This window comes from Triturus cristatus, chromosome 11 (assembly GCF_964204655.1).
Source record: "Triturus cristatus chromosome 11, aTriCri1.1, whole genome shotgun sequence".
Lineage (NCBI taxonomy): Eukaryota > Metazoa > Chordata > Amphibia > Caudata > Salamandridae > Triturus > Triturus cristatus.
The window spans coordinates 211,197,197-211,220,399 of NC_140594.1; the positions used below are offsets into that span (position 1 = coordinate 211,197,197).

The window sequence follows — 23,203 nt, forward strand, 5'->3', positions numbered from 1 at the left end:
TAACCTCAGCAAGGAGGGTGAGTGAGCTTTAAGCTCTTAGTTCTAAACCCCAGTTTTTATCCTTACATGCTGAAAGGATCGTCCTCAGAACCAGGGCTGCTTTCCTACCTAAGGTAGTTACTCCATTTCATCTGGGGCAGTCCATAACTCTCCCTGTATTTTATCCTCCCCCTCACCCTTCCAAGGAGAAGAGACTTCACCGCTTGGACCCTAAAAGAGCAGTGAGATTTTATTTGGACAGAACAAAGGATATACGTTTGGAAGATCAGCTCTTCGTGGGCTTTGTTGGACACTCAAAAGGCAAAGCTGTGCACAAGCGCCCTCTGTCCAGGTGGATCATCCTAACCATCAAGATCTGCTACGCCCTGGCTGGTAAGGTTCCACCTGAGGGTATTAGGGCTCATTCTACTAGAGCTAAGTCTTCCACCTCTGCTTTGGCCAGGCGTGTTCCAGTTGCAGACATTTGTAAGGTCTCGCCTTGGGCCCCCTCCATACTTTCGCAAAGCATTATTGCTTAGACTCTGAGATAAGGAGGGAGGGCCATTTTGGGCGCTCTGTCTTGCAGGACTTTTTGGTATAGGAAAGGTGGACACCCTCCTCCGGGAGTGGGACTGCTGTGGGAATCTATTCACAAGGTGAGGAATCCACAGGCAGATGTATCCATCAGAAGAACTAGTTACTTACCTTCGGAAACACTTTTTCTGGTGGATACAGTATCTGCTTGTGGATTCCTCACTGACCCACCCGCCTCTCCGTTGTCCACCTTTGTATACCTAAAAAGATACCTTTTTTTGTCTGGTTGTTTATTCATTGTATTTTCTATCTTGTACATTTATAGGAAAGGCTGATGTTTTTACTTTTCCTTTTTGACGTTGTGCTGTATATATTGGTTCAAATGTTGTGTACTATGTATACTTGAGTCTGTGTCAGCCCATCTGTTCGCCTCAGAGGCACGGAAAAAATGGGTGGAACTGACGTCATCACGCCGACGTTGCTCTCTTATGGCTCCGGTGACGTCATACGGAGTCACGAGCTGAGCCGTAGAATTATGACGTCCACGTCGGCGTGGAGAGCTAGGAAAAATTCTGTGGAATGCTGGCGCAGGGGATACTCACAAGGTTAGGAATCCACAGGCAGATACTGTATCCACCAGAAAAAGCGTTACAGAAGGTAAGTAAATTGTTCGTTACAAGGCCAGTTACTTGATCACATAGATTAATGTCTTTTTTGAGTGACAAAAGCAAAACCAGTACATTTATTCTTTAACTTGATTAGCTAGTCATTTTTTCTGTATTGGATGTTTTGTCTTGACCTTTTACCTTCTTGAATATGTTAGTATAAGCAGAATGTCTGTCGATAAATGAGAGCAAGTCAACATTTGATTGTGTTTTGGAAATCTAGGCACACCAGAGCTGTCAGAAGATGACTGTAAAAGGCTGGAAAGTCAGCTAAAATCTCGAGAAGAACTCCTGCTGCCAATATACCACCAAGTGGCTGTACAGTTCGCTGATTTGCACGATACCCCAGGAAGAATGCAAGAAAAGGGAGTCATTACAGTTGAGTACAAATGTTAAAACGTTTTTTTAAAGTATTACTAAAGCTTTTTGGTATTGGATCTTTTTACTTGTGGAGTCACATACTTAATTTTCAGATATGTCAATTCTACTATCATTTAAGTTTTCCAGCTGCTTGAGATATGTTTTATGACCATGTTTCCCCCTGAACAACAATGACCCCACTACATTTTCTGAATTTTGGAGATACTTGTTACTCCTGGTGACTTCTCAATGTTTTTTTATCTGTACTCTAATCCAAATATTTGGCTACCTTAAACTCTTGTTGACTATATCTGAAAGAAACACGTTAGTTAGATTCCTTACCTTAGAATATCCCCAGGCGTCAGGCTGGATCCGAAAAGATTTTTTGTCTGCAGTACCCCTGCGCGTCGGTAGGCGTCGCCTGCGGCTCTGCGTCCGTCATCAGCGTCGTGATCGCCGGGATGATGTTGTCGGAGTACTTGGACGCCGCCCTCGCGCGTCAGTTCTTTTTTCCGCGCCAGCAAGCGCAGATCCGGGAAGAGCGTACCCTTAGTCATTTTTTGACTAACTTTTTGGACATTTTGTCTATCTTTTTCGAGTTAACTTCGACTCCTGGTACCGGTAGGGATGCCCAGGTTCAAGCCGTGTGACGTCTGTCACCGACTGATGTCTGCTACCGACCCACACCATCGGTGTCTCTACTGTCTTGGGGCCGACCACGATGACAAGTCGTGCCCTGACTGCCGGGCCTTGACGTCGAAAGCTAGGTGGGTGCAGTCCCACAAGCTCCTTGAGATCCGGCAGTCCACACCGCGCCGCTCGAGGGGCCGGTCGCGGAGCCGCAGTTCTCACTGCTCGTCGGGATCAAAGTTCTCGCACTCAGGTAAGTCGAGGCATGGCAAAAAGAAGTCGAAGAAGTGACATCGCTCTTCTGACTTTCTTCGCCGGTTGCGCGACTCGGCCGAGGGTTCCACCGGAGCCGCAGTAGTCACATCCGGCCCCACACCCTCCGGTCCCTGGGCTTCATGCGACTCCGGGCGAGATTCGAGACTTCCTTGTGGCCATGAGGACTCTCTTCCCACCGTCGAGGCCTGCCGGCGCGCCTCTGGTCCCCGCAGGTCCGACTGGGGGTCCTAGCGAGCCTGGATCCCGGTCGACGCCAGTTGACCTCACGACTCCTCCGCTGGCGCCGACCCCCATGGTGTCGCTCCCGGTGCCATCCTCGGACGATACCGTCCATGGTTTCAGCCCCGGTCCGGGTCCAGCGTCGGAGCGGTGCCGCTCAGCGCTGTCTCCGGCGTCGATGAGTGAGCCTTTTGCCTATGACCCGGCTCCGTCATTATTGCCTGATTACCAGGACACGGATGAAGGGGAGGACTGGGAGGGGCCTGAGGAATACTCTGGCACAGCAGTGCCAGTTAAGTCAGGACTGGGCAGATGAGCTGGGGGAGGTCTGTGGTCTAGACACTTCGCCTGACACTGGTTTCATCTCTCCTCCTACCGTAGCTAAGGAGGAGGGTGCTACTTATGCTGTGGTGCTGCGCAAGGCGGCCAAGGGCTTGCGCCTGGAGCTCCCTGCAGCGGCCGTGAGGACTAACCTCCTCACTGAGGTGCTTCAACCGCCAGTAAGCTCTTCGGAGCCTCTGCTGCAGTTTAATGAGGCCCTCACCGACGTTCTGATGGGCACTTGGTCCAAGCTCTCCACAGTCTCTCCTGTGGATTGGAACATGGCCCAGCTCTGGGCAACCCCTGCTTTCTGCCCGTACACCCCACCCATGAGAATCTGGTTATCCAGGCCTCCACGTCCCAAACCGCCTTCCTGTCCGCACCTTCGGACCGGGAATCCAAAAGGATGGAACAGTTTGGCAAGAAACTGTTTTCCTCACTCAGTCTTGGGTTGCGGTCCATTAATACCGCATGCCTTTTGGACCGTTACACCCACTCTCTGTGGGATACGGTGGCGGACGTGCTGCCCCAGTGTCCAGAGGAGGCCAGGACACGGCTCGCCCAGGCTCTTGCTGTGGGGCGTGATGCAGCACGGTATTCCATTAGATGTGGACTTGACACCACGGACTCGCTGGGAAGTGCGATTGCAACGACGGTGTGTGTAGGAGAGTAGGGTCTGCTTCCTTTGGTCACCCCCACTTTTTGCTTTTGCTTTACTGGTTTCCGACTTAGATGTGGCTGTGGGCCTGCTAATCAGACCCACAGCCCAGCTGTTCTCTCTCTAAATTCATACTATGTGCTTTAGGTACATAACCCAATTGGTAAGGATCACCTTATAGGGCCCTGTACAGTGTACCTTAGGTACCCAGGGCATGGGTGTACCCTAGGCCTACCAGGGGCTGCAGCATGTATTATGCCACCCCTGGCTGGCCTCCCATCATGACACAACTGGCTGATCACTCAGCTGGGGCAAGGTCGTGTAATCACCCCTTGCTTAGGTATAGTATTCCTATACCAACCTTATATATAGACACATGGGTAACCTTTCAGCCACTCCTATGGCAGGCCTTAACAATCCTGAAGGCAGAGTGCTTGGTAACATGTGAGATGGTGCTCTAGCATGAGCTGAGCCTGTCTGCAGATTTCGGAACCATGTCCTTATAGCTGTTCTATGATATCGCCTACCATATACTCTTAAAGTGCCTTATAATCCTCACGGTTATGGTAACTATGGTTTGGCTTTATCAAAACATGTCGTGTAAGGTGTCTAACACTTTGGAATACTACCCCCACACCATTTCTGGCGATGAGGATAGTATTCCCCCCTTCTAGAGGGAGAAGACATGTTAAAAACCTACTACCCGGTTAAAGTTAACCAGAGCCCCAGCATCACAAAATGGATGCTGCTGCCACGGACACAAGTCTGACCTCCTGCTGCTGGGAGTCCTTCCAGCGAGGGAGGCTTGGACAATAGGTTTCCTGCCTTGGGAGGTGCTAGCACCACCCTAGACAGGGCTTAGTGTATTGGGGCAGGGAGGGATGAAAGAAACGAGACACTGCCTGGGGCACACAAGGTGTCCCATGCATAGTCCGGTTCAAACCGGTGCTGGGGCACTCCAGCCCCAGTCCTGGCGCGAAACTGGACAAAGGGAAGGGGGTGTAACCACCCCCCTCCCTGGTCCCACCCATAGGAGGGACCTAGCAGGTAACCCATCCCCCCAGATTAGTATAAGAGTGGGAGCTGAGTCCCTAGGATTTTGGATTATCCTGAACTGAAACTAGACACGAAATTCTGGACCTTCGACATTCGACGAGAAGAAGACTGAAGAATCTCCCTTGTGGCCAAGGAGTGGCCACCCTGTGCAAACAGGCACCAACAAGAGATCTGCCGTTTGCTTTGCCCAAGTTCTACGAGGAACCGACTGCAGAGCCCGACCAGCGCCTTGACCTCCAGACTTCTCTGACCCTGATCCACATCCACAGCCAAGCTGAGATCCGTGGAAGCGACGAGAGACGTGGGACCGGCTACCTGGGAAAATTGGCGAGTAGCTTCCAGCGCAGCTTCTGAGGCATCCTCGAAGTTGTGCTCTGGGGATTGAGCAGCCCCAACCCCGAGCACCATCTGCACCGAAGATCAGCCCTCCACACTCCACGAGTTCTGCGTGGGGCCCTTCTGCATTTTCCTGCTCGACGCGTCTGTCCGGTTGCTTGCCCGTTGGCTAGTAGCCTCAGTGACGACGGACCCTTGACTTTTCACCGCTGGTTTGGCTCCTCCAGACTGGCCCTTGCTTCCCTGTGAAAGAGAAGCACCTCAGACCTTCCTGGTCTGCACCTGAAGCAAATTTCCCATTCCGCGTGGGTTGCCTTTGCCAAGGCTTGTTGACTCCAGTCGGGACGTCGACTCCGCCATCAGCAAGATCCTTCGTGGGACAGCTCGTACCCTGGTTCTGGTAGTCCTCGACGCCTCCTGGTCCACGCAGCTGTAGAGACCAGTTTCAAGACATCACCTGTGTTCTGCTTCTGCACGACATCACCTGGTTCCTTCCTGGTTCCACACGGTCACTGGCTAGTGACACAGACTTTGTCCCCTCTGCTTGCAGGTGTTCTTCCTTCAAGATCCATCCTTGGATCCACCGGACATCTTCCTCCTGGCCGCCTGCCAGCATCTGTTCTTCAGGCATCCATAGGATCCAGCGACGACACCCAACACATCTTCAAACCTATGCACCCGTCTCCTGTGGGTGAGGTAACGCGAGTACTCCGGTGCTCCAGTGGATATTGACTATCCAAGCGTCTAAGTCTTTAGTTGCTTCCTCCAAGTTACTTCGGAAGTGTCCTTATTCTTCCTATTTCTAACTGTTACATTCCCATTGACTTTAATGCAACCCGCGTGTGTGTTTCCACACTGCACACGCTTCCTGTGGGCCTCCCACTTCCTAACAATTGGTAGGGTAGTGTAGCCCCAGCGATTCCCTAGGCCCTAGGCCTACTCCCTGTTCGTGACGTGGTACTTATACCACTTTCTTAGTATATGGTTTGCGTGGCCCATGGGCCTAACTGTATTTTCCTGTGTAACTTAACGTATGCTACTTAAGAAATTGTGCTTAGACCTCTGAACTCATAAAGAGTGGTGAGGGTATATGTTAGAATAAATACATTCTAATTTTATATATGTGTGGTGTCCTTTCATTTGGTATTCAAGGGAGTATAATGGTATAACAGCTGGCTTCACATGCCATACAGAGTTTAGCCTAAGACTGCTCTTGTCCATGCTACCACTAGGATAGCTGGTCTATAAGGTTGACTTTTACAACCAATCACCATAAGGGTTGTTTGGAATGATACAAAGTGTACACTAGAACTAGTGACATCATATATCAGGCCAACTTCTCACAGTGGTCAGGGATGAGGAATTCCTATAGCCCGACGCCCAGGACATATTGTTTGGGGTCAAGGGCAACAAGTTTTCATGTGTATTTTGTCCTTGGGACAAGTAGGCCCAACCCCCTGCAGCGCAAACCCTTTGGCTGCCAATTTGCAGTACCACATTATGGATCAGGGAAGGGCACTGTCTACAGATAAGGTAATATTTTTGTCCATATGTTAATACTTTTCAAACTTGTATCTTTATGGATCTGAAAGAAACACGTTAGTTAGATTCCTCACCTTAGAATATCCCCAGGCGTCAGACTGGATCCGGAAGATTTTTCGTCAGCAATACCCCTTGCGCGTCGCTAGGCGTCGTCTGCGGCTCCGCGTCCGTCGTCGGCGTCGTGCGCCGGAATGACGTCGTCGGAGTACTTAGACGCCGACCTCGCGCGCTGACGTCAGTTCTTCTTTTTACCGCGCCAGTAAGCGCAGATCCGGGAGAGCTACCCCTTTAGTCAATTTTTGACTAACTTTTTTGACTCTTTTTGGTCAATTCTCGACTCTGGTGCCGGTAGGATGCCTGGTTTCAAGGCCTGCGACGACTGTCACCGACTGATGTCGGTGACCGATCATCACCGCCGGTGCCTGTACTGCTTGGGCCTCGACCACGACGCGGCGTCGTGCTCCGATTGTATGGCCCTGACCTCGAAAGCTAGGCGGGAGCGGTCCCGCAAGCTTCTCGAGCTTCGCCACTCGGCTCCGTGTCGCTCTCGATCCCGGTCCAGGAGGAGGTCCAAGGATCGGTCGCGGAGCCGCACTCGACATCGTCACTCGTCTGGCTCGAAGTCTTCGGGTAAGTCGAGGCACTCCAAGAAGTCCAAGAAGCGACACCGCTCTTCGGACTCCCCTCGCCGGTCGCGCACCGCGCAAGTCTCCATACCCGACGGTCCCTGGGACTGACGCGACGCCGGCGGAGGTCAGTGCCTTCCTCTCAGCCATGAGGAGCCTGGCCCCGCCGTCGACGCCCGCTGGCGCGCCTTCGGGCCCCGCGGACTCGACTGGGCGACCTCGCATGCCGGCGGCTCCGGCCCCGGCGCCGTTGGAGGCTCCGGCCTCGACGCCGCAGGTCCCCGAGGGGCCCGAGCCTGGGCCCCTGTCGACGCCGGTCGACCTCGTTACGCCTCCTCCACCGGCGCCGACACCGATACCACCCCCGACGCCGGCTCCGGTCGACGTCGATCCCCGGTTCAGCCCCTGTCCGGTCCCGACGCCGATGCGGCGCTGCCCGACGCCGCATCCGACGCCGCTAGAGACACATATTGTCTATCGACCGGCTCCGATCATTCCTCCTGTTTACCATGAATCGGATGACGGGGGCGACTGGGAGGGGTCTGACGACCCTATGGCCCTTCAGAGCCACCTTGCACAGGACTGGGCAGATGAACTGGGGGAGGCCAGTGGGTTGGATACCTCACCGGACACTGGATTCATCTCTCCTCCGACTGTGGCTTCGGAGGAGGGTGCAGCTTTTTCTGTGGTGCTGCGCAAGTCGGCCGAAGCGCTTGGGCTTGAGCTGCCTGCCGTGGCTGTGAGGACTAACATCCTCACTGAGGTGCTTCAGTCTGCCGCATGCTCCACTGAGCCTCTGCTGCCATTCAATGAGGCCCTCACTGACGTTCTGCAGGGCACCTGGTCCAAGCCCTCCACAGTCCCTTCTGTGGATAGGAACGTTGCCAGGCGCCACCGCCCTGCTCCGGGCGACCCCAGTTTTCTGTCCCAACACCCCACCCCCGAGAGTCTGGTTATCCAGGCCTCTACCTCCCAATCCTCCTTCCCGTCCGCTCCTCCGGACCGGGATTCCAAGAGACTGGAACAGTTTGGTAAGAAGCTTTTCTCTTCGCTCAGTTTGGGCCTGCGGTCTTTGAACACCGCCTGTCTCTTAGACCGTTATTCCCACTCTCTGTGGGATGTGGTGGAGGACGTGCTGCCCCAGTGTCCGGAGGAGGCCCGGACGCGGCTTTCCTCGGCCCTGGCCGATGGGAGAGATGCAGCGCGCCATGCTATCCGATGTGGACTCGACACTAAGGACTCGCTGGGTAGGGCGATTTCTACCACGGTGGCGCTTCGACGTCACACCTGGCTGCGGTCCACGTCTTTTTCAGGGGATGTCCAGAGCACCCTCATGGACATGCCTTTTGATGGTGCTCGCCTTTTTGGTGACAAAGCGGACAGTGCGCTGGCTCCCTTCAAGGACTCCCGGGCTACGGCCACGTCCTTGGGCCTCTCGGCCCCGCGGCCACAAACTTCCGCTTTTCGCTCCTTTCGTGGCCAAGGAAGGGGCACCTCCTCACGTCCGCCTAGCCACCGGCCGCAGAACCAGCCTGCACGTGGTCGCGGACGTGGTTTCCGCCGAGGCGGTACCGGAGGACGACGCGGTCAGTCCACATCTACCCCGGCAGCATCCGCCTCAAAGCCTTCCTAGTCCGAGCTTTCAGGCCTATTCCACGCCAGTGGGCGGCAGAGTTCGCCATCACCTGCTCCACTGGCGTTCCATCACGTCGGACAGGTGGGTGCTGCAAATCGTCCGAAGGGGCTACTCCCTCCCCTTCGAGGCGACCCCTCCAGCCATGCCACCGCAGCACCACCGTATCTCGGGGGATCATTTGAATCTTCTCCACGAGGAAGTTTCGGCCCTCTTGGCCAAGGGGGCCGTCGAGCACGTTCCGAGCCCAGAAGTAGGTCGTGGTTGTTATTCCCACTACTTTCTGGTTCCCAAGAAGGGCAAAGGGGGCCTACGCCCTATCTTGGACCTCCGGAACATCAATGCCTTCCTCCGGAAGGAACGGTTCAAAATGTTAACTTTGGCTCAGGTTCTAGCTGCCCTCGACCCTGGAGACTGGATGGTAGCGTTGGACTTGCAGGACGCATATTTCCACATCCCCGTCCTGCCGGCCCACCGGCGTTACCTGCGGTTCACGGTGGGTCAGGAGCACTTTCAGTTCACCGTGCTCCCCTTCGGCCTTACCAGTGCCCGTCGGGTGTTCACGAAAATGATGGCGTTGGTCGCAGCTCATCTGCGCAGATCAGGGGTTCCAGTCTTACCCTATCTCGACGACCGGTTGTTGAAGGCGGGCTCGCCCCAGGCAGTCGTCTCCCACCTCCAGACTACGGCGGATCTCCTGCATTTGATGGGGTTTTCCATCAACGTGCCGAAGTCACACCTGAGCCCCTCTCAGAAGCTCCTCTTCATCAGAGCGGTTCTCGATTCGACGCAGTTCCGGGTCCATCCACCGGAGCAGCGGGTCCGGGATATACAGGCCCTGATTCCCATCTTTCGGCCTCTATCCTGGGTTTCGGTCAGGCTAGTGTTGCGGCTTCTGGGGCTGATGGCCTCCTGCATCCTACTAGTGCATCACGCCAGGCGGCGCATGCGGGCTCTGCAGTGAGACCTGAAGTTTCAGTGGGCCCAGCATCACAGCAACCTGTCCGACCATGTCTTGATCTCGGAGGGCACTGCACAGCAGTTGCAGTGGTGGCTCACGGACCGCGATTGGGTCACGGGCAAGAGCCTCTCCCTACCCCTACCGGAGCATGTCGTAGTGACGGATGCGTCCATCCTGGGATGGGGTGGCCATATGGGAGAGGCGGAGATCAGAGGCCTCTGGTCTCTGGCGGAGTCTCGCCTCCACATCAACTTGTTGGAGCTGAGAGCGATCCGTCTTGCACTGAAAGCCTTCCTTCCCTCTGTCCGGGGAAGTGTCGTGCAGGTGTTCATGGACAACACCACCGCCATGTGGTATAGCAACAAACAGGGCGGGGTGGGGTCGTGGACCCTTTGTCAGGAGGCTCTGCCCCTCTGGACATGGCTGGAACACCAGGGCATCACCCTGGTGGTTCAACATCTGGCGGGCTCTCTGAACGCCAGAGCGGACGAACTCAGCAGCCGGTGCATGATGGATCACGAATGGCGTCTGAACTCCGAGGTGGCGCAAGGTCTCTTTCAGCAGTGGGGAGAGCCTTGGTTAGATCTATTTGCCACCGACGAGAACGCGCAATGTCAGTGGTTCTGCGCGTTGGAATTTCCAAGGCGGCACTCGCTCGGCGACGCTTTTCGTCGCGAGTGGAGTTGCGGTCTGTTGTACGCCTTTCCGCCTATACCACTTCTGCCCAGAGTGCTGAAGAAGATCAAGCGCGACCGGGCCCAAGTCATCTTGGTGGCTCCGGATTGGGCACGAAGGTACTGGTATCCCGAGCTACTCAGTATGTTGACCGATGCTCCGATACGCCTGCCCCTTCGGGAGGATCTTCTGTCGCAGCAGCAGGGGACGGTCCTCCACCCGAACCTGTCCAGCCTCCACCTCCATGCGTGGAGATTGAGCGGCGGCAGTTTATGCCATTTGACTTGCCTCCTGAAGTCTGTGATATCATTCTGGCAGCCAGGCGTCCCTCCACAAAGACGGTATACGCCTGCCGGTGGGACAAATTTGTGGCATGGTGCACAGCAAAGGCTGTGGATCCCCTTTCTGCCCCTCTTTCTGAGGTTCTCCTCTTTCTTCTTTCTTTGGCCCGGCAGGGCTCTGCCCTGGGCAACTTGAAAGGTTATCTTGCTGCTCTCTCTGCCTTCTTACGGCTTCCAGATCAGCCCTCTCTTTTCAAGTCCCCTGTAGTGTCACTCTTTCTTAAAGGCATTACTCACACGTTCCCTCCTGTCCCTTTCGTAAGGCCTCAGTGGGACTTGAATCTTGTCTTGACATTCCTGATGTGCGCTCCCTTTGAGCCTCTTCACAATTGTCCTCTTCGTCTTCTAACTCTTAAGACTGCTTTCCGGTAGCCATCACCTCGGCTAGACGGGTGAGTGAGCTCCAGGCTCTATCGTCCAAGCCTCCTTTTCTATCTGTTCATCCGGACAAGGTTGTCCTTCGGCCTCGTCCTTCCTTTCTACCGACAGTGGTGACCCCCTTTCATCTTGGGCAATCTGTCACCTTGCCCACCTTCTTTCCGCCTCCGCATCCTTCCAAATAGGAAGAGCGGCTCCACCGTCTGGACCCAAAACGTGCCCTTTCCTTTTGTTTGGACCGCACTAAACAGTTCCGAGTGGACGACCAGCTTTTCATTGGCTACGTGGGTGCTAAGAAGGGAAAAGCTGTACACAAACAGACCATCTCCCGGTGGGTCGTTTTGTGTATAAAAATCTGTTATTCCTTGGCAAAAAAGGAACCGCCTGTTGGGCTGCGCGCCCATTCTACTCGGGCCACAGCGGCTACTACTGCTTTGGGACGGGGAGTCCCTTTGCAGGACAACTGTCAGGCGGCAACGTGGGCTTCGCTGCACACGTTTGCCAGGCATTATTGCCTAGACACCCAAGTCCGGAGGGATGGCTTATTTGGCCGTTCTGTCCTCCAGGACTTTCTGGTGTGATCTTGGTTCGCAGACCCACCACCGGGGTTGGTATTCCTTGGGTATCTATTCTAAGGTGAGGAATCTAACTAACGTGTTTCTTTCAGATGAACAAGTTACTTACCTTCGGTAACGATGTATCTGTAAGAAACATTAGTTGGTTAGATTCCTCACCGACCCACCCATCCTCCCCGTTCTGCGAACTGACATCTAGGGTTAAGGCTATCCCTTTCAGGGCCCTAGAATTTTTTGGCACCAGTGTCGGTCTCTTGCATGGCTCTGCGTTCCTGGCGCGGAAGGCTATGTACAAGAACTGACGTCAGCGCGCGAGGGCGGCGTCTAAGTACTCCGACGACGTCATTCCGGCGCACGACGCCGACGACGGACGCGGAGCCGCAGACGACGCCTAGCGACGCGCAAGGGCTATTGCTGACGAAAAATCTTCCGGATCCAGTCTGATGCCTGGGGATATTCTAAGGTGAGGAATCTAACTAACTAATGTTTCTTACAGATACATCGTTACCGAAGGTAAGTAACTTGTTCTTTGGGGAGGGGGGCCGCGTGGTGTGGAGTGGATTTGTGAAGAAGAATAATGTGGCATGGTGTGCAGTGTAATTCTATGGATGTAATAATGTGGTATTGAGAGTACTGGAATTATGTGGAATGGGATTGTGTGTCACTGAGTGTAATTTTGTGGAAGGGTATTTTGTGCTGTGGAGTGGTATGTAGTGGAGTTTAATTATGTGGTGTGCTGTTGAATTTTGTGGCTTGATGTGGAATTCTGTGGTGTGGATTGGATGTATGTGGTGTGTGTTGTGTAATTGTGTTGTTGGGTTGAACTGTATGGTTTGTTGTCGGATTATGTGGTGTTAAATGGAAATGTGTGGAGTTGAATTGTGTGGCATGGAAGTGTGTGGCACTTAGTGAAATTATACTGATTTGGAATTATGTGGCATGGCGTGGAGTGTATTTATGTGGATTGTGTTCGCAAGATTAAAAATTACTAAACATAATTACAAAGACAGCCTTTCTTTGTTCACAAATTCACAAAATTGAAGCATGTTGCTTACACCAAAAAATGTCAGAAATGCACAAACGTCAATTCAATTTCAGACCTAAGCAAGGAGGAGCTGCACGCAAAACACACACATTCAACATGAGCAGGGAAAAATGAAAATAGTTCCAAGAAAAAACACTTCCACACACAGATGGAAATTTACCAGTAGCTAGGCGCAGCTCTCTGGGCATTAAGAAACAGCAACAAATCTCACATTTGTAAGCAGTTTATGAGGGGCCCATGAGCATCTGTACAAAACGCCAAAGTAACCAATATTGTGTTTAAATCCATCACAGAAATAAGCATTGGCAAAGCCAGCAGGTCTGGTGGTGGTTTCCAGTCTTTTGGCAATACCCGCTGTGACAGGGGTTTTGCAAAACTTTACTGTTGTGGGAGCTTCTGGGTCCTAGCTTGATAGAGGTCCTTGAGATAAAAGGCCAAAACGGTTTAGTAATTTCAATTTTAAGACATGTCAATTAAAAATACCTGTTGTGATTAACAAACCTATTTTACATATGGAGTTTATATTACTGCTCAATTTAAAATCTACCCTCAGAGTAGTAAATCTGTATTCACCAGTTTCCCAAAAGCAAGTGGGTATAATCTTCTCTTTGCACGACTTAATATAAGCTTCATACTATGAACTAACTAAGCAAAACAGTACACCGCTGCGTATAATATGATGAGCAATTTTATGTTTAAGGCTGTGGTGACAGCTGGCGATCTACTGTAACAAAACAAGCACACACATGTTTAGATTCATAAAATACTTTATTCAAGGTTGTGACTGCAGAACGTAACCACTTGTTCATTGTTTTTCTCTCAAATGTAGGTTATCGTTGACCTGCATCATATACCGAAATATAAAACTAAAAGTTAATTTTGGCAAACATAAAAAATAAAGTCAAAAGAAATTCAGGAAACATAAATAGCTAAAGAAATAACCACCTTGTTTGAATCAGTAACAGGAGACAGAAAACTGAAAAAATCAGGACTTTTTGAATAACAGATGAAAAATTGAAAAGGTAACCACAAACTATATAACGGCGAAAACACTTAACTGCTGCGCTAATGAGGATATATGGGGTAAAAAAATATATTGAAGGGCTGATAAAGAAAATAAAGCCTGGCTAATCACACCACTGAGTACTCTGGAAGTGCCTTCTTGTCAACTGCCAATGTACTATTCAACCTAAATGCAGTTAGACCCGTATCAAACTGAGCCGGGCTACTCACGTCAAGTTGTATCTACAGCACCAATGTCACCCCTGAAGAGGAAAGCGTTTGCCCTACTTGGTGCACCACCTTTAGAGCGCCTGCCCAAACTTAGAGATCTGAAACTGGTAATGGGTCAGAAAAGTAAACATGTGCCTTCATTTGGCTGAGGTTAGTATGAGAAGGTGCGCAACTTATTATTATAGCTCAAAAAATAATTTCTCATCTCGTTGTACCTGAACTTTGTAACCAGACTGCACAAGCAAAAAAAAAGGAAATTTTATGCCAGTAATGTGCGCCAGAAAACGTGAAAAAGAGCAAATGTGTAACTAAAGCAAAAGGCAGAATCCTAACAATTTACATTCCTTACGTTATACATTTGTGCATGTGTGGTTTTGTACCTTTTACATTTCAATAATAAGTAATAGGAAAATCATACTTATTGAAATCGACAACAGTTTGAATCAGAGGGTTACTCCTGGAATTCTTAGAAAATTCCTAAGGATTTAAAGGTGTACTCGAAACTTGGTCTTAAGCCCGCAGGAGTAAATGTCTGGCCCAAAATTTTTGAATATACCCAAAGTTGGCCCAGACATTTCCTTACTGTCACCAGTCTTTGTTGAATTAAACCCATAAAAGAGACCTGAAATTTCAAAATTGAGAAAATGATTAAATGAAGATCAAATTGTGTACTAAGACTGCTATAACTCTTTAGGTGAATTTCCACAATTTACTTAGAGAAAGGCAGGGATCATAAGAAGCCTGTCCTGGACTAGCCTGCATTTACAAATTGTTTTTTAAATTATTAACATTTTTAGAGCGCAACATATGTCGACTGGGATTTTTGGGGTTGGAACAGTAAAAGTGAAAGAATAAAAACAAACAAATAACAGAACAAAAAAGACTTCAAAAAGACAGAATAAAAAAGACCCCAGTGCCTTCCTTAAAAAAATAAAAAATACAGAAGAAATTTATCTTTAGCTGAAGCTGCTGCTTAATCCACAGTTTAAAACCTAGCAACCAAAGTAGTCTGATTTCCACACGGGAGTGTTGGACTCTTATGACAGTCATGATTAAGTGAGACTTAACGTGATCAAACATCCAGAATGTACTGCAGGAGGAGGTGGCTTTGTCAGCACTTGAAGATTTTTATGCACGTACAAAATATGATCAGATTTTGATCAGATGTACAATACAACGGAGTGCTGTATTCTGTACACCATGTTGTTTAGCAAGATCATGATCCAGAAGGCCAATATAGAGGCTAAAACAGAAGTCCAGTTTAGACAGCACACATGCTGCTACCACTGACGCAGGAAGATGTAACGGCAGCTATGGCAATCAGAGGGCATAGAAACGTGCACTGCAGACTGAAGTGAATTAAACTATCATACTAAGATCTTGAGCCAATAGAATGTCCAGTGATTCCACTGTTGTCTTCTTTGTGTGGTGGAACAAAACCAAAATGGCTAGTATAGTATCAGCCTAGGCACTTTAGGGTTCCCAACCAGCAATAACCTCAGTCTTATCAGACTTCAATTTAAGATAGTTGTGTCTCAAGCATTGTTGCACAGTTGCAAGGCAATCTTGTCCATGGCTTCTTCTAGAAGCTTAATTTATCAGCTTTTTAAGGAATAGTGGTGAGTTACAGAACAGGTAGAGGCATTGTAGACATATTACATATACATTTATGGATGTCTTTTAAGGAAATAAACATGGTATTGCTAGTGGATAATTATTTACTAAGTGATATGGTAGGACCTAAAATAACTCCATTGATGGAAACTTACATATTTACAACAGGCGAAAGAAAGATAATAGATTGTTAAGTTTAAATATACATTATTTGACAAAATTATTAGTTAGGCGACATTGGAGAGCTTTAATGGGCCTTTATTGTAGTGCCTGACTTAGATCTCGGCGAACGGGTTACTCCGTTACGACGGGGACGGATATCCCGTCCGCCGAAATATATATCCCATTATATCCTACAGGATTTATATTTCACCGGACAGGATATCTGTCACAGTTGTGACAGAGCAACCCGTCCATCGAGATCTAAATCAGACCTTTAGTTCTTGGGGGTGGTAATTGTACAATGATCGAAAAGGCATATTACAAAATGATCAATTAACCAAAGTGAATAGCAGTTGGGGGAAATGTTTTAAAGTTTCAAATTGGCAAATAAATTTTACAAGTTCCGTATAGGGGGGGGGGGGGGGGTGTGGTGGTGGTAGTAGAACATATTGTTTTCTCAGGGTTTTCTTTAATTTGTATATGATTAATTTGGTTTGAGAAAAGTAATAATGTATAAATTCAAGAAAAAAAAAGTGGACAGACGGAATGGATATTTTATTCTCCCTAAATAAACTCTGTATTGCCCTAACTTTCTTGTCCCCCGAAGGACATCATTGAGTGGAAGAATGCCCGCACGTTTTTCTACTGGCGATTACGGCGTCTTCTCTTGGAGGAGGTAGTCAAGAATGAGATCCTGAATGCTAACAATGAGCTTAGTGATATACACATCCAGTCCATGCTGAGGCGCTGGTTCATGGAGACTGAAGGAGCAGTTAAGGTAACCTTTTACGACTAAAAGACTTAGAACTATCAATCTTACTGCATTAAAGATAACTGATATGATTGAGACTTAAAGCTAGCATGTTTCTATTGTTTACTTCTAACCACAGATTTCTAACCTTGTGAATATTCCCCCAGGTGTAAGACTTGATCTGGGAACTCAAAAGCAATTCTCTTGCAAGCTGGTAGGTGTTATCATGCAGCTCCACACTTCTGCTCCAGAAGTGACGAGCGGGAACTCGTATATGTGCCACCCAGGCGTGCTGATGTCGGTTCCTTTATTTCTGCACTTTCAGATGCAGATGTGGCCCTTTGCTTCTCTCATCTCTGACAAACAACTCTTTTCCTTGCAAAATTCTCTTTACCTGTGTTAAAGGAGGTTATCACCTCCCAAAATGACAGGATTTAAACCTTAGAGGTACTGTCAGAAACAAATGTCTGTGACAGACCCCTATGTGGTATGCCCAGGGGAACAGCTCCAGGGGCTGCGACAGCTGCATCCAGATGAACCCAGAGACCAGGTGAGAACGCAAGGTGAATCTCTGTCATCAAACATCAGAAGGCTCCATGCTGTGATACTTTGAAGTTCAAAGGGACGTCCCGTTCCTGATGTTGTTCTCACAGCAGGTCCTCATCGTAGTTGAAGTCTGTAAGTTGAAGATAAAGTACAAAAAGTCAAAGTGGGAATTAGCCTTTCCTGCCACTTTCTCTCCATAGAGAGCACAAGGGTGTCAGCATGCCTCTTGGTCTCGTTCCTGAACTGCTAAAGAGCCGATTCTGAGTTTGGTTACAATGCAGCCCGAATTTACAGGTCCTCCAGCAACCTTGCAGCAAATAGATGCCATTAGGGAAGCCATGTTGCACATATTTGGAACGCTTCCAAATCCCTCTGGCACGCATTTGGCCCCAAGGATCCTTAGAGGTCTCCAGTCGTAAACCCACTGGTGGATTTGCCCACGGCGCTGTCTCTTGAACCAGCTTAAGGTTCTGCACTGGCTTCGATGTTGACTTCATGTCTGGCATCACTCCCTGGCCGGTTCCGTTCACATCAATGCTGCTCCCTGAAGAGGTTTTGATAACTATTGCTGTCTCCGGCCTCACCTGGACTGAGCCCGTGCTCTGATCCCATAGAAGCACAGCATATAGCCAACCCTTCTTACTTTGATACATTGCCTTTACCACACAGCAGAGCTCATGCTATATATCAGCTCTCACCATCCCATAATATGGCAAGGACAGTTCTGCATAATTACAGAATGCCATACCAATGGTCTGGACACTGGACTCTGCTCTCCCCCCTTGGTCCTGCCAGAGGGGAGTGCTTCTTTCATCACGGCTATGTGACGGGCTGCAGAGGTCTTTGAACGGCAGCTCCCTACAATGGAGGTCAAAACTCATGTTTTGATGGAGGTTCTTCAGCCTGGCCAGGCACTTTCTGAACATCTCCTACCATTTAACTAAGCCTTAGCGGATAACCTCTTGGACACTTAGGCAAAGCCAGTCAACAAGCAGTCACCTCGCGGCATGGACTGCCACTGGGCAATTTTGACTTTTTGGCCCAACAGTCTGTACCAGAGAGTCTGGAGGACCAGGCATCCTCCATCATAGTCAGCCCGGATATATTTCCTACCAGTCCAGTCCAGACTGTAAGTCCAAATGCATGAAGATCTTTGACAAGTGCATGTTCTGTTTGGCCTGCCTTGCTTTACTCTCAGTCAGTGCCAGCTAACTCCGGGGCTGCTACAGTCATGCTTTATGAGGTGTGATTGGTCAAACTCTGTGGCAGTCCCGGAGTACTTATGGACCTCTTTAGCACAAACTATACAGGACAGCCAGTATAAGAAATTGAATTATTTGTGTTGGATGACTAACCAGCTCAAATAATACACAACCTTTATCGGGTTGAACCCTCAGAGTAACTAAACTTGAGCTCAACCCACTGATTACTTTGGCAGAGAGCAGACCGGCTCAGCTTTGGCTAACTTTTAATGTATTTATTTGAAACCAAACAGTAATGAAGGAAAGACTTATTTATATAACCCATCATTAAATTAATCAATTGCTATCAAAGTGCTTTGCATACCCTGTCCAAAAAGTAAGAGGAAATGCGAGAGGGACAAAACGGACAGTCTTACAGAGTTAAGTCAAAAAGGTAAGTCTTTAATTGCTTAGAAAATATTTTGTACCCTCGGTGAAAAAGGCATGGTATTCTAAGCCACTGCAGTATTTACTGAAAGGGATCTTCCTCCTGTTCTCAGTATCTGAAAGAGACACGTTAGTGATAGATTCCTTACCTTAGAATATTCCCCAGGCGTCAGTCTGGATCCAGAAAGTTTTCTGCTTAGCAGTACCCCTGCGCGCCAGTAGGTGGCGCTGTGCGGCTCCGCGCCCGTCACTAGCGTCGTGCGCGTCGGGACGACGTCACGGAGGCTACTTAGGCCCCTTATGGTGATTTTTAGTGATCTTAGACAACCTTAGAAAGCTCTCTAAGTGGTAGCTGCGGAGAGCAGCCTTCAGGCTTAGTCCAGAAGGAGTGTAAAGTAGCTTGTTTTACCAGAACGTTATCTTATAGGTATTGATTAAGTGAAAAAGACTTACACAGTGTATTTATAAAAATATGTATTTATTATATAACACTCACTAACACATGCAAGTATCTCCTAGCTGGAGATGCACACAATACTTTTCAATAGAAACAGGTAAGTAGCACGTAATACACAATGGTCATCAGGGGGAGACCAAACCATATACTAAAATAGTGGTATGCGAACCACGACTCAAGTCAAGACTATACCCTGATGACATAGAAGTGCCGGGGACCCAAGGAACCACCCAAGGTAAGTAACCAGGAGTCCTTTGGAGGCTTTGTGTACAGAAGGAACATGACCGCGGGATCCATGCAAGTCAATGGGTAAGTCGCGGTTGCAATTTTAAAGAAGGACCCGTCCCAGTGAACCCTGAAGACACCCCATGGAAGACAGAAGGTTGGAGAGCCACCCCACCCATGGATACCTGCCCCAAGGGAGCTGGATGCATAGATGTGAAGTGGCGTCAGAAACCGCCATCAAACTCAATGGATGACTTTAGGAAGATGCCGCAGCTGGAGAAAGAGAAAGTGTACGGTGGAACTCAAAGGTGGATTCAAGGCGAGAAGTACCTGAAAGCAGAGGGGACAGTCTGTGCCACTTGGAAGTGACCAGGGAGCACAGAAGACTAATGCCCACCAATGTCAGGTGCTGCAAGAGAGTTGAAGGTGAACTTGGAGCTGCAGATGTGAAGACCAGGTGACGCTGTAGAAGACCAGGAGCCGTTCACGAGCTGTCCCACATCGGATGTCGAGAGTTGAGGGGTCGGTGTCTGTCGGGAGCACCAACAAGCCTTGGCAACTGCAAATAACATGGAAAGTGAAGAAGGCACAATATCGGGACCAGCAAGGTCCAGGTGACTCACCACAAGCAGGGGAGTCAGGGCAGGCCTTGAGCAATCAGGGGAGTCTTCCTATACGAAGATGAACCTCAAGAGGACCCACAGGCCGGAGGCACTGGAGTCACAGGAGGACCTCAAGCAACTCACCAAAGATGCAAGCCCACGATGAAAGAGATACAGTGAGGATAAAGATCTTGGTCACTGGAAATGCTTAAGGTGGGGGCTACTTGGAGCCCGAAGATCTTGATGGAAGGAAGCCAACAAGCCTTTGCAACTGCAAGTCGAAGCAGTGCACAGGGGTTGGTTCCTGCAGCTTTGACAATAGATACGGGCCTCAAACTTGGTGAGAGGACAGGTCAGGCCTCAAGGGTTGTGAAGAACCACCACCTGTTTGCTGAGCCTTTCGGAGTCTGTGGGTGCTCAGGATCAGCAGACCGGTCAGCTTAGTTGCGGTGCCCGCAGATGCAAGGAAGTGACTCCTTCCCTTCAAAGGAAATTCCTTCAGGTGTCTTGGATGCCTACAGGCCTTGGAAGGTTCCTGTATGATGCACAGGCACGCACGTTGCAGCAGACGAGCAGGGCAACGAGATCAGGAGCAGCAGGAGTCTTCCCGGTTGCAGTCTTGATGCCCAGAGTGCCCAGACGGTTGAAGGAGAAGTGGTGTAGGAAATTAAGCTTGTCCTATGCCGAATCTAGGGAATGATTGGGCCATTCAAGGGTCCCTCCCTAAGGAGGGGCTGAACAAGGGGGAGGAAACTCCCCTGTCCTTTGTCCAGGTTCGCGCCAGAGGGGGAGTGAATGACCCCTTGTACTCGTTTGAACTGGACTATGCATGGATGGCACCAAGTGTGCCCTGCACGCAGACTATGTGGTGCTGGCAAGCGCTCCCACCCTGCCCAAATACAGCAAATCCAGTCTGGGAGGTGGTCACACCTCCCTGTGACAGAATACCTATTGTTCTGCCTTCCCCTGCTCGAGCTTGGTTCAGCAGCAGGAGGGCAGAAACATGAAACAAATTTAAGGCATGGTGCACAGCAAAGGCTGTGGATCCCCTTTCTGTCCCTCTTTCAGAGGTCCTTTTGTTCCTTCTTTCTCTTGCCCAGCAGGGCTCTGCTCTGGGCACTATTAAGGGCTACCGTTCTGCAATTTTGGCTTTTCTCAGGCTTCCTGATCAGCCCTCTCTTTTCAAGTCCCCTGTTAATAGATTTCTCAAAGGCATTACTCACCTTTTCCCTCCTATTCTGTTTGTGATGCCACAGTGAGACTTGAATCTGGGTCTTACTTTTCTGATGTGCGCTCCTTTTGAGCCGCTTCACAACTGTCCTCTTCGTTTATTAACTTTGAAGACTGCTTTCCTGGTTGCCATCTCCTCTGCTAGGCACGTGAGTAAGTTCCACGCTCTTTCCTATAAGCCTCCTTTTCTGTTGGTTCATCCGGACAAGGTTGTGTTTCGCACTCGACCTTCCTTCTTGCCAAAGGTTGTCACTGCCTTCCACATTGGGCAAACTATCACCTTGCCCACTTTATTTCCGCCTCCGCACCCTTCCAGAGAGGAAGAGAGGCTCCATCGTCTGGACCCAAAACGTGCGCTTTCATTTTGTTTGAATCGCACACAACAGTCCCGGGTGGATGACCAGTTCTTTGTTTGCTACGTAGGTGCCAAGAAAGGCCGGGCTGTACACAAGAGGACTATCTCCCGCTGGGTTGTCTTGTCTATCAAAGACTGTTATTCTCTGGCTAGAACGGAACCCCCAGTGGGGTTGTGCACCCATTCTACCAGGGCGACCGCAGCTACTACTGCATTGGGACGTGGTGACCCCTGAAAAACCTCTGTCAGGCAGCCACGTGGGCCTCGCTGCACACTGTTACTAAGCATTATTGCCTTGACAGTCGAGTCCGGAGAGACGGCTTCTTTGGCCATTCTGTTCTCTGTGACTGTCACGTTGGTTCAGTCCTCGGGATCGGATTGTTGCTATTATGGTCCACCTCTCGATCTACCCAATCCTGGTTAGCCGTAATGGCACAGGTCAGTGGGAGGATCAAGCGAGGGAAGGAAAGGAAGGGGTCAGCAGGGAGGGAGAGCTGTAAAACACAAGGAACACATTAGCGCTCTTCCGCCTTCCCTAACCTCTTTGCTCCACCCTCCTTGCTACAGGGAGAAAGAACACCGATTCAAGTGTTATACCTGTAAAGAAAAAGAACGGCCCCCATATAACCAGACCCTCTACCTCTGGCGGAGATGTTTAGGCTTTCGTTGCGATGTGTTTGGCGGCAAGGGGGGAATACATACAATAAACAAGAAAGACATCATAGGGCAACATCACATAGGAATCTGAGCCTGCACAGTAATCTCGCTAATACAGTTGACATAAGGAAAACAAACGTTCTCCCCAGAACCTACCCTGAAATAGAGTCCACTCTGCCTCACAGGGATAGAGCATAGACCGCTACCACTCGGATAACCCCTGTTAAAAATAGAGTCACAAACACAATAACAGACAGCGATACAAAACACCAAGAATGTTAGAGTTCCACCAAAGTATGAGCCTTAAACTCTGTAATATCCAGGTTACAGCACCATGGATTCCCTGGGGTGCTCAAAGGTATAGTTGTTTTTTTGTATATAAGCCAAAACGATGTTCATGCCCAAATTAACCATTGTCCCGGTTCCAGTCTCACTGAGACTGGTACATCCATGGGTTGCCATTAGGGGCACAGTGATCGTTATTGCCCATTATACATTCGTGTCTTTTGACAGAAACAACGTAAAAGGAGCTATGCAAATTGCTCATGAAATGAGACCAGCGGTTGTGCCAGTTAGACCAATCAACCTAGAACAGTAGCTGAGGACGGGAACCATCCTGTGTAACCATACTGGTGGAGTAAATGTCAACAACCCTCCCTTCCTCCACACGAGCATGAAACGTGCTCACCAACGGAGAAGGGAGTGGAAAGTAGGAGCAGCGGGAGAGACTGGTGCACTGCAACCTTACCCGACCTTCCGAGGTACGATGCTCCACCAAGGCCGGAAACAACGAGGTATGCCAATTCCTATGGATTCTCCGAGGACCCCCGAAGCTAGGACACTCCAATCCACCAGGACCTTCCTAGCGCAAACAGGTCTTCTGTAGCCGAGAAGAATTTCTGCTGTGCGGTCTCGCCGCGCTTCCGCCTTTGT

General features: G+C 49.8%; 1 protein-coding gene across 9 annotated transcripts in view; it reads left to right on the plus strand.

Annotated features, from left to right (window-relative positions):
• ACACB (acetyl-CoA carboxylase beta) overlaps positions 1-23,203 on the plus strand; it is a 2,187,049-nt gene that overhangs the window by 2,053,149 nt on the left and 110,697 nt on the right. For all 9 annotated transcript variants that reach the window (XM_085633342.1, XM_085633341.1, XM_085633344.1 and 6 more), the window contains 2 exons: positions 1,402-1,556; positions 16,427-16,597. In XM_085633342.1, the coding sequence (XP_085489468.1) occupies positions 1,402-1,556; positions 16,427-16,597 (326 nt within the window). The remainder of the gene's footprint in view (positions 1-1,401; positions 1,557-16,426; positions 16,598-23,203) is intronic.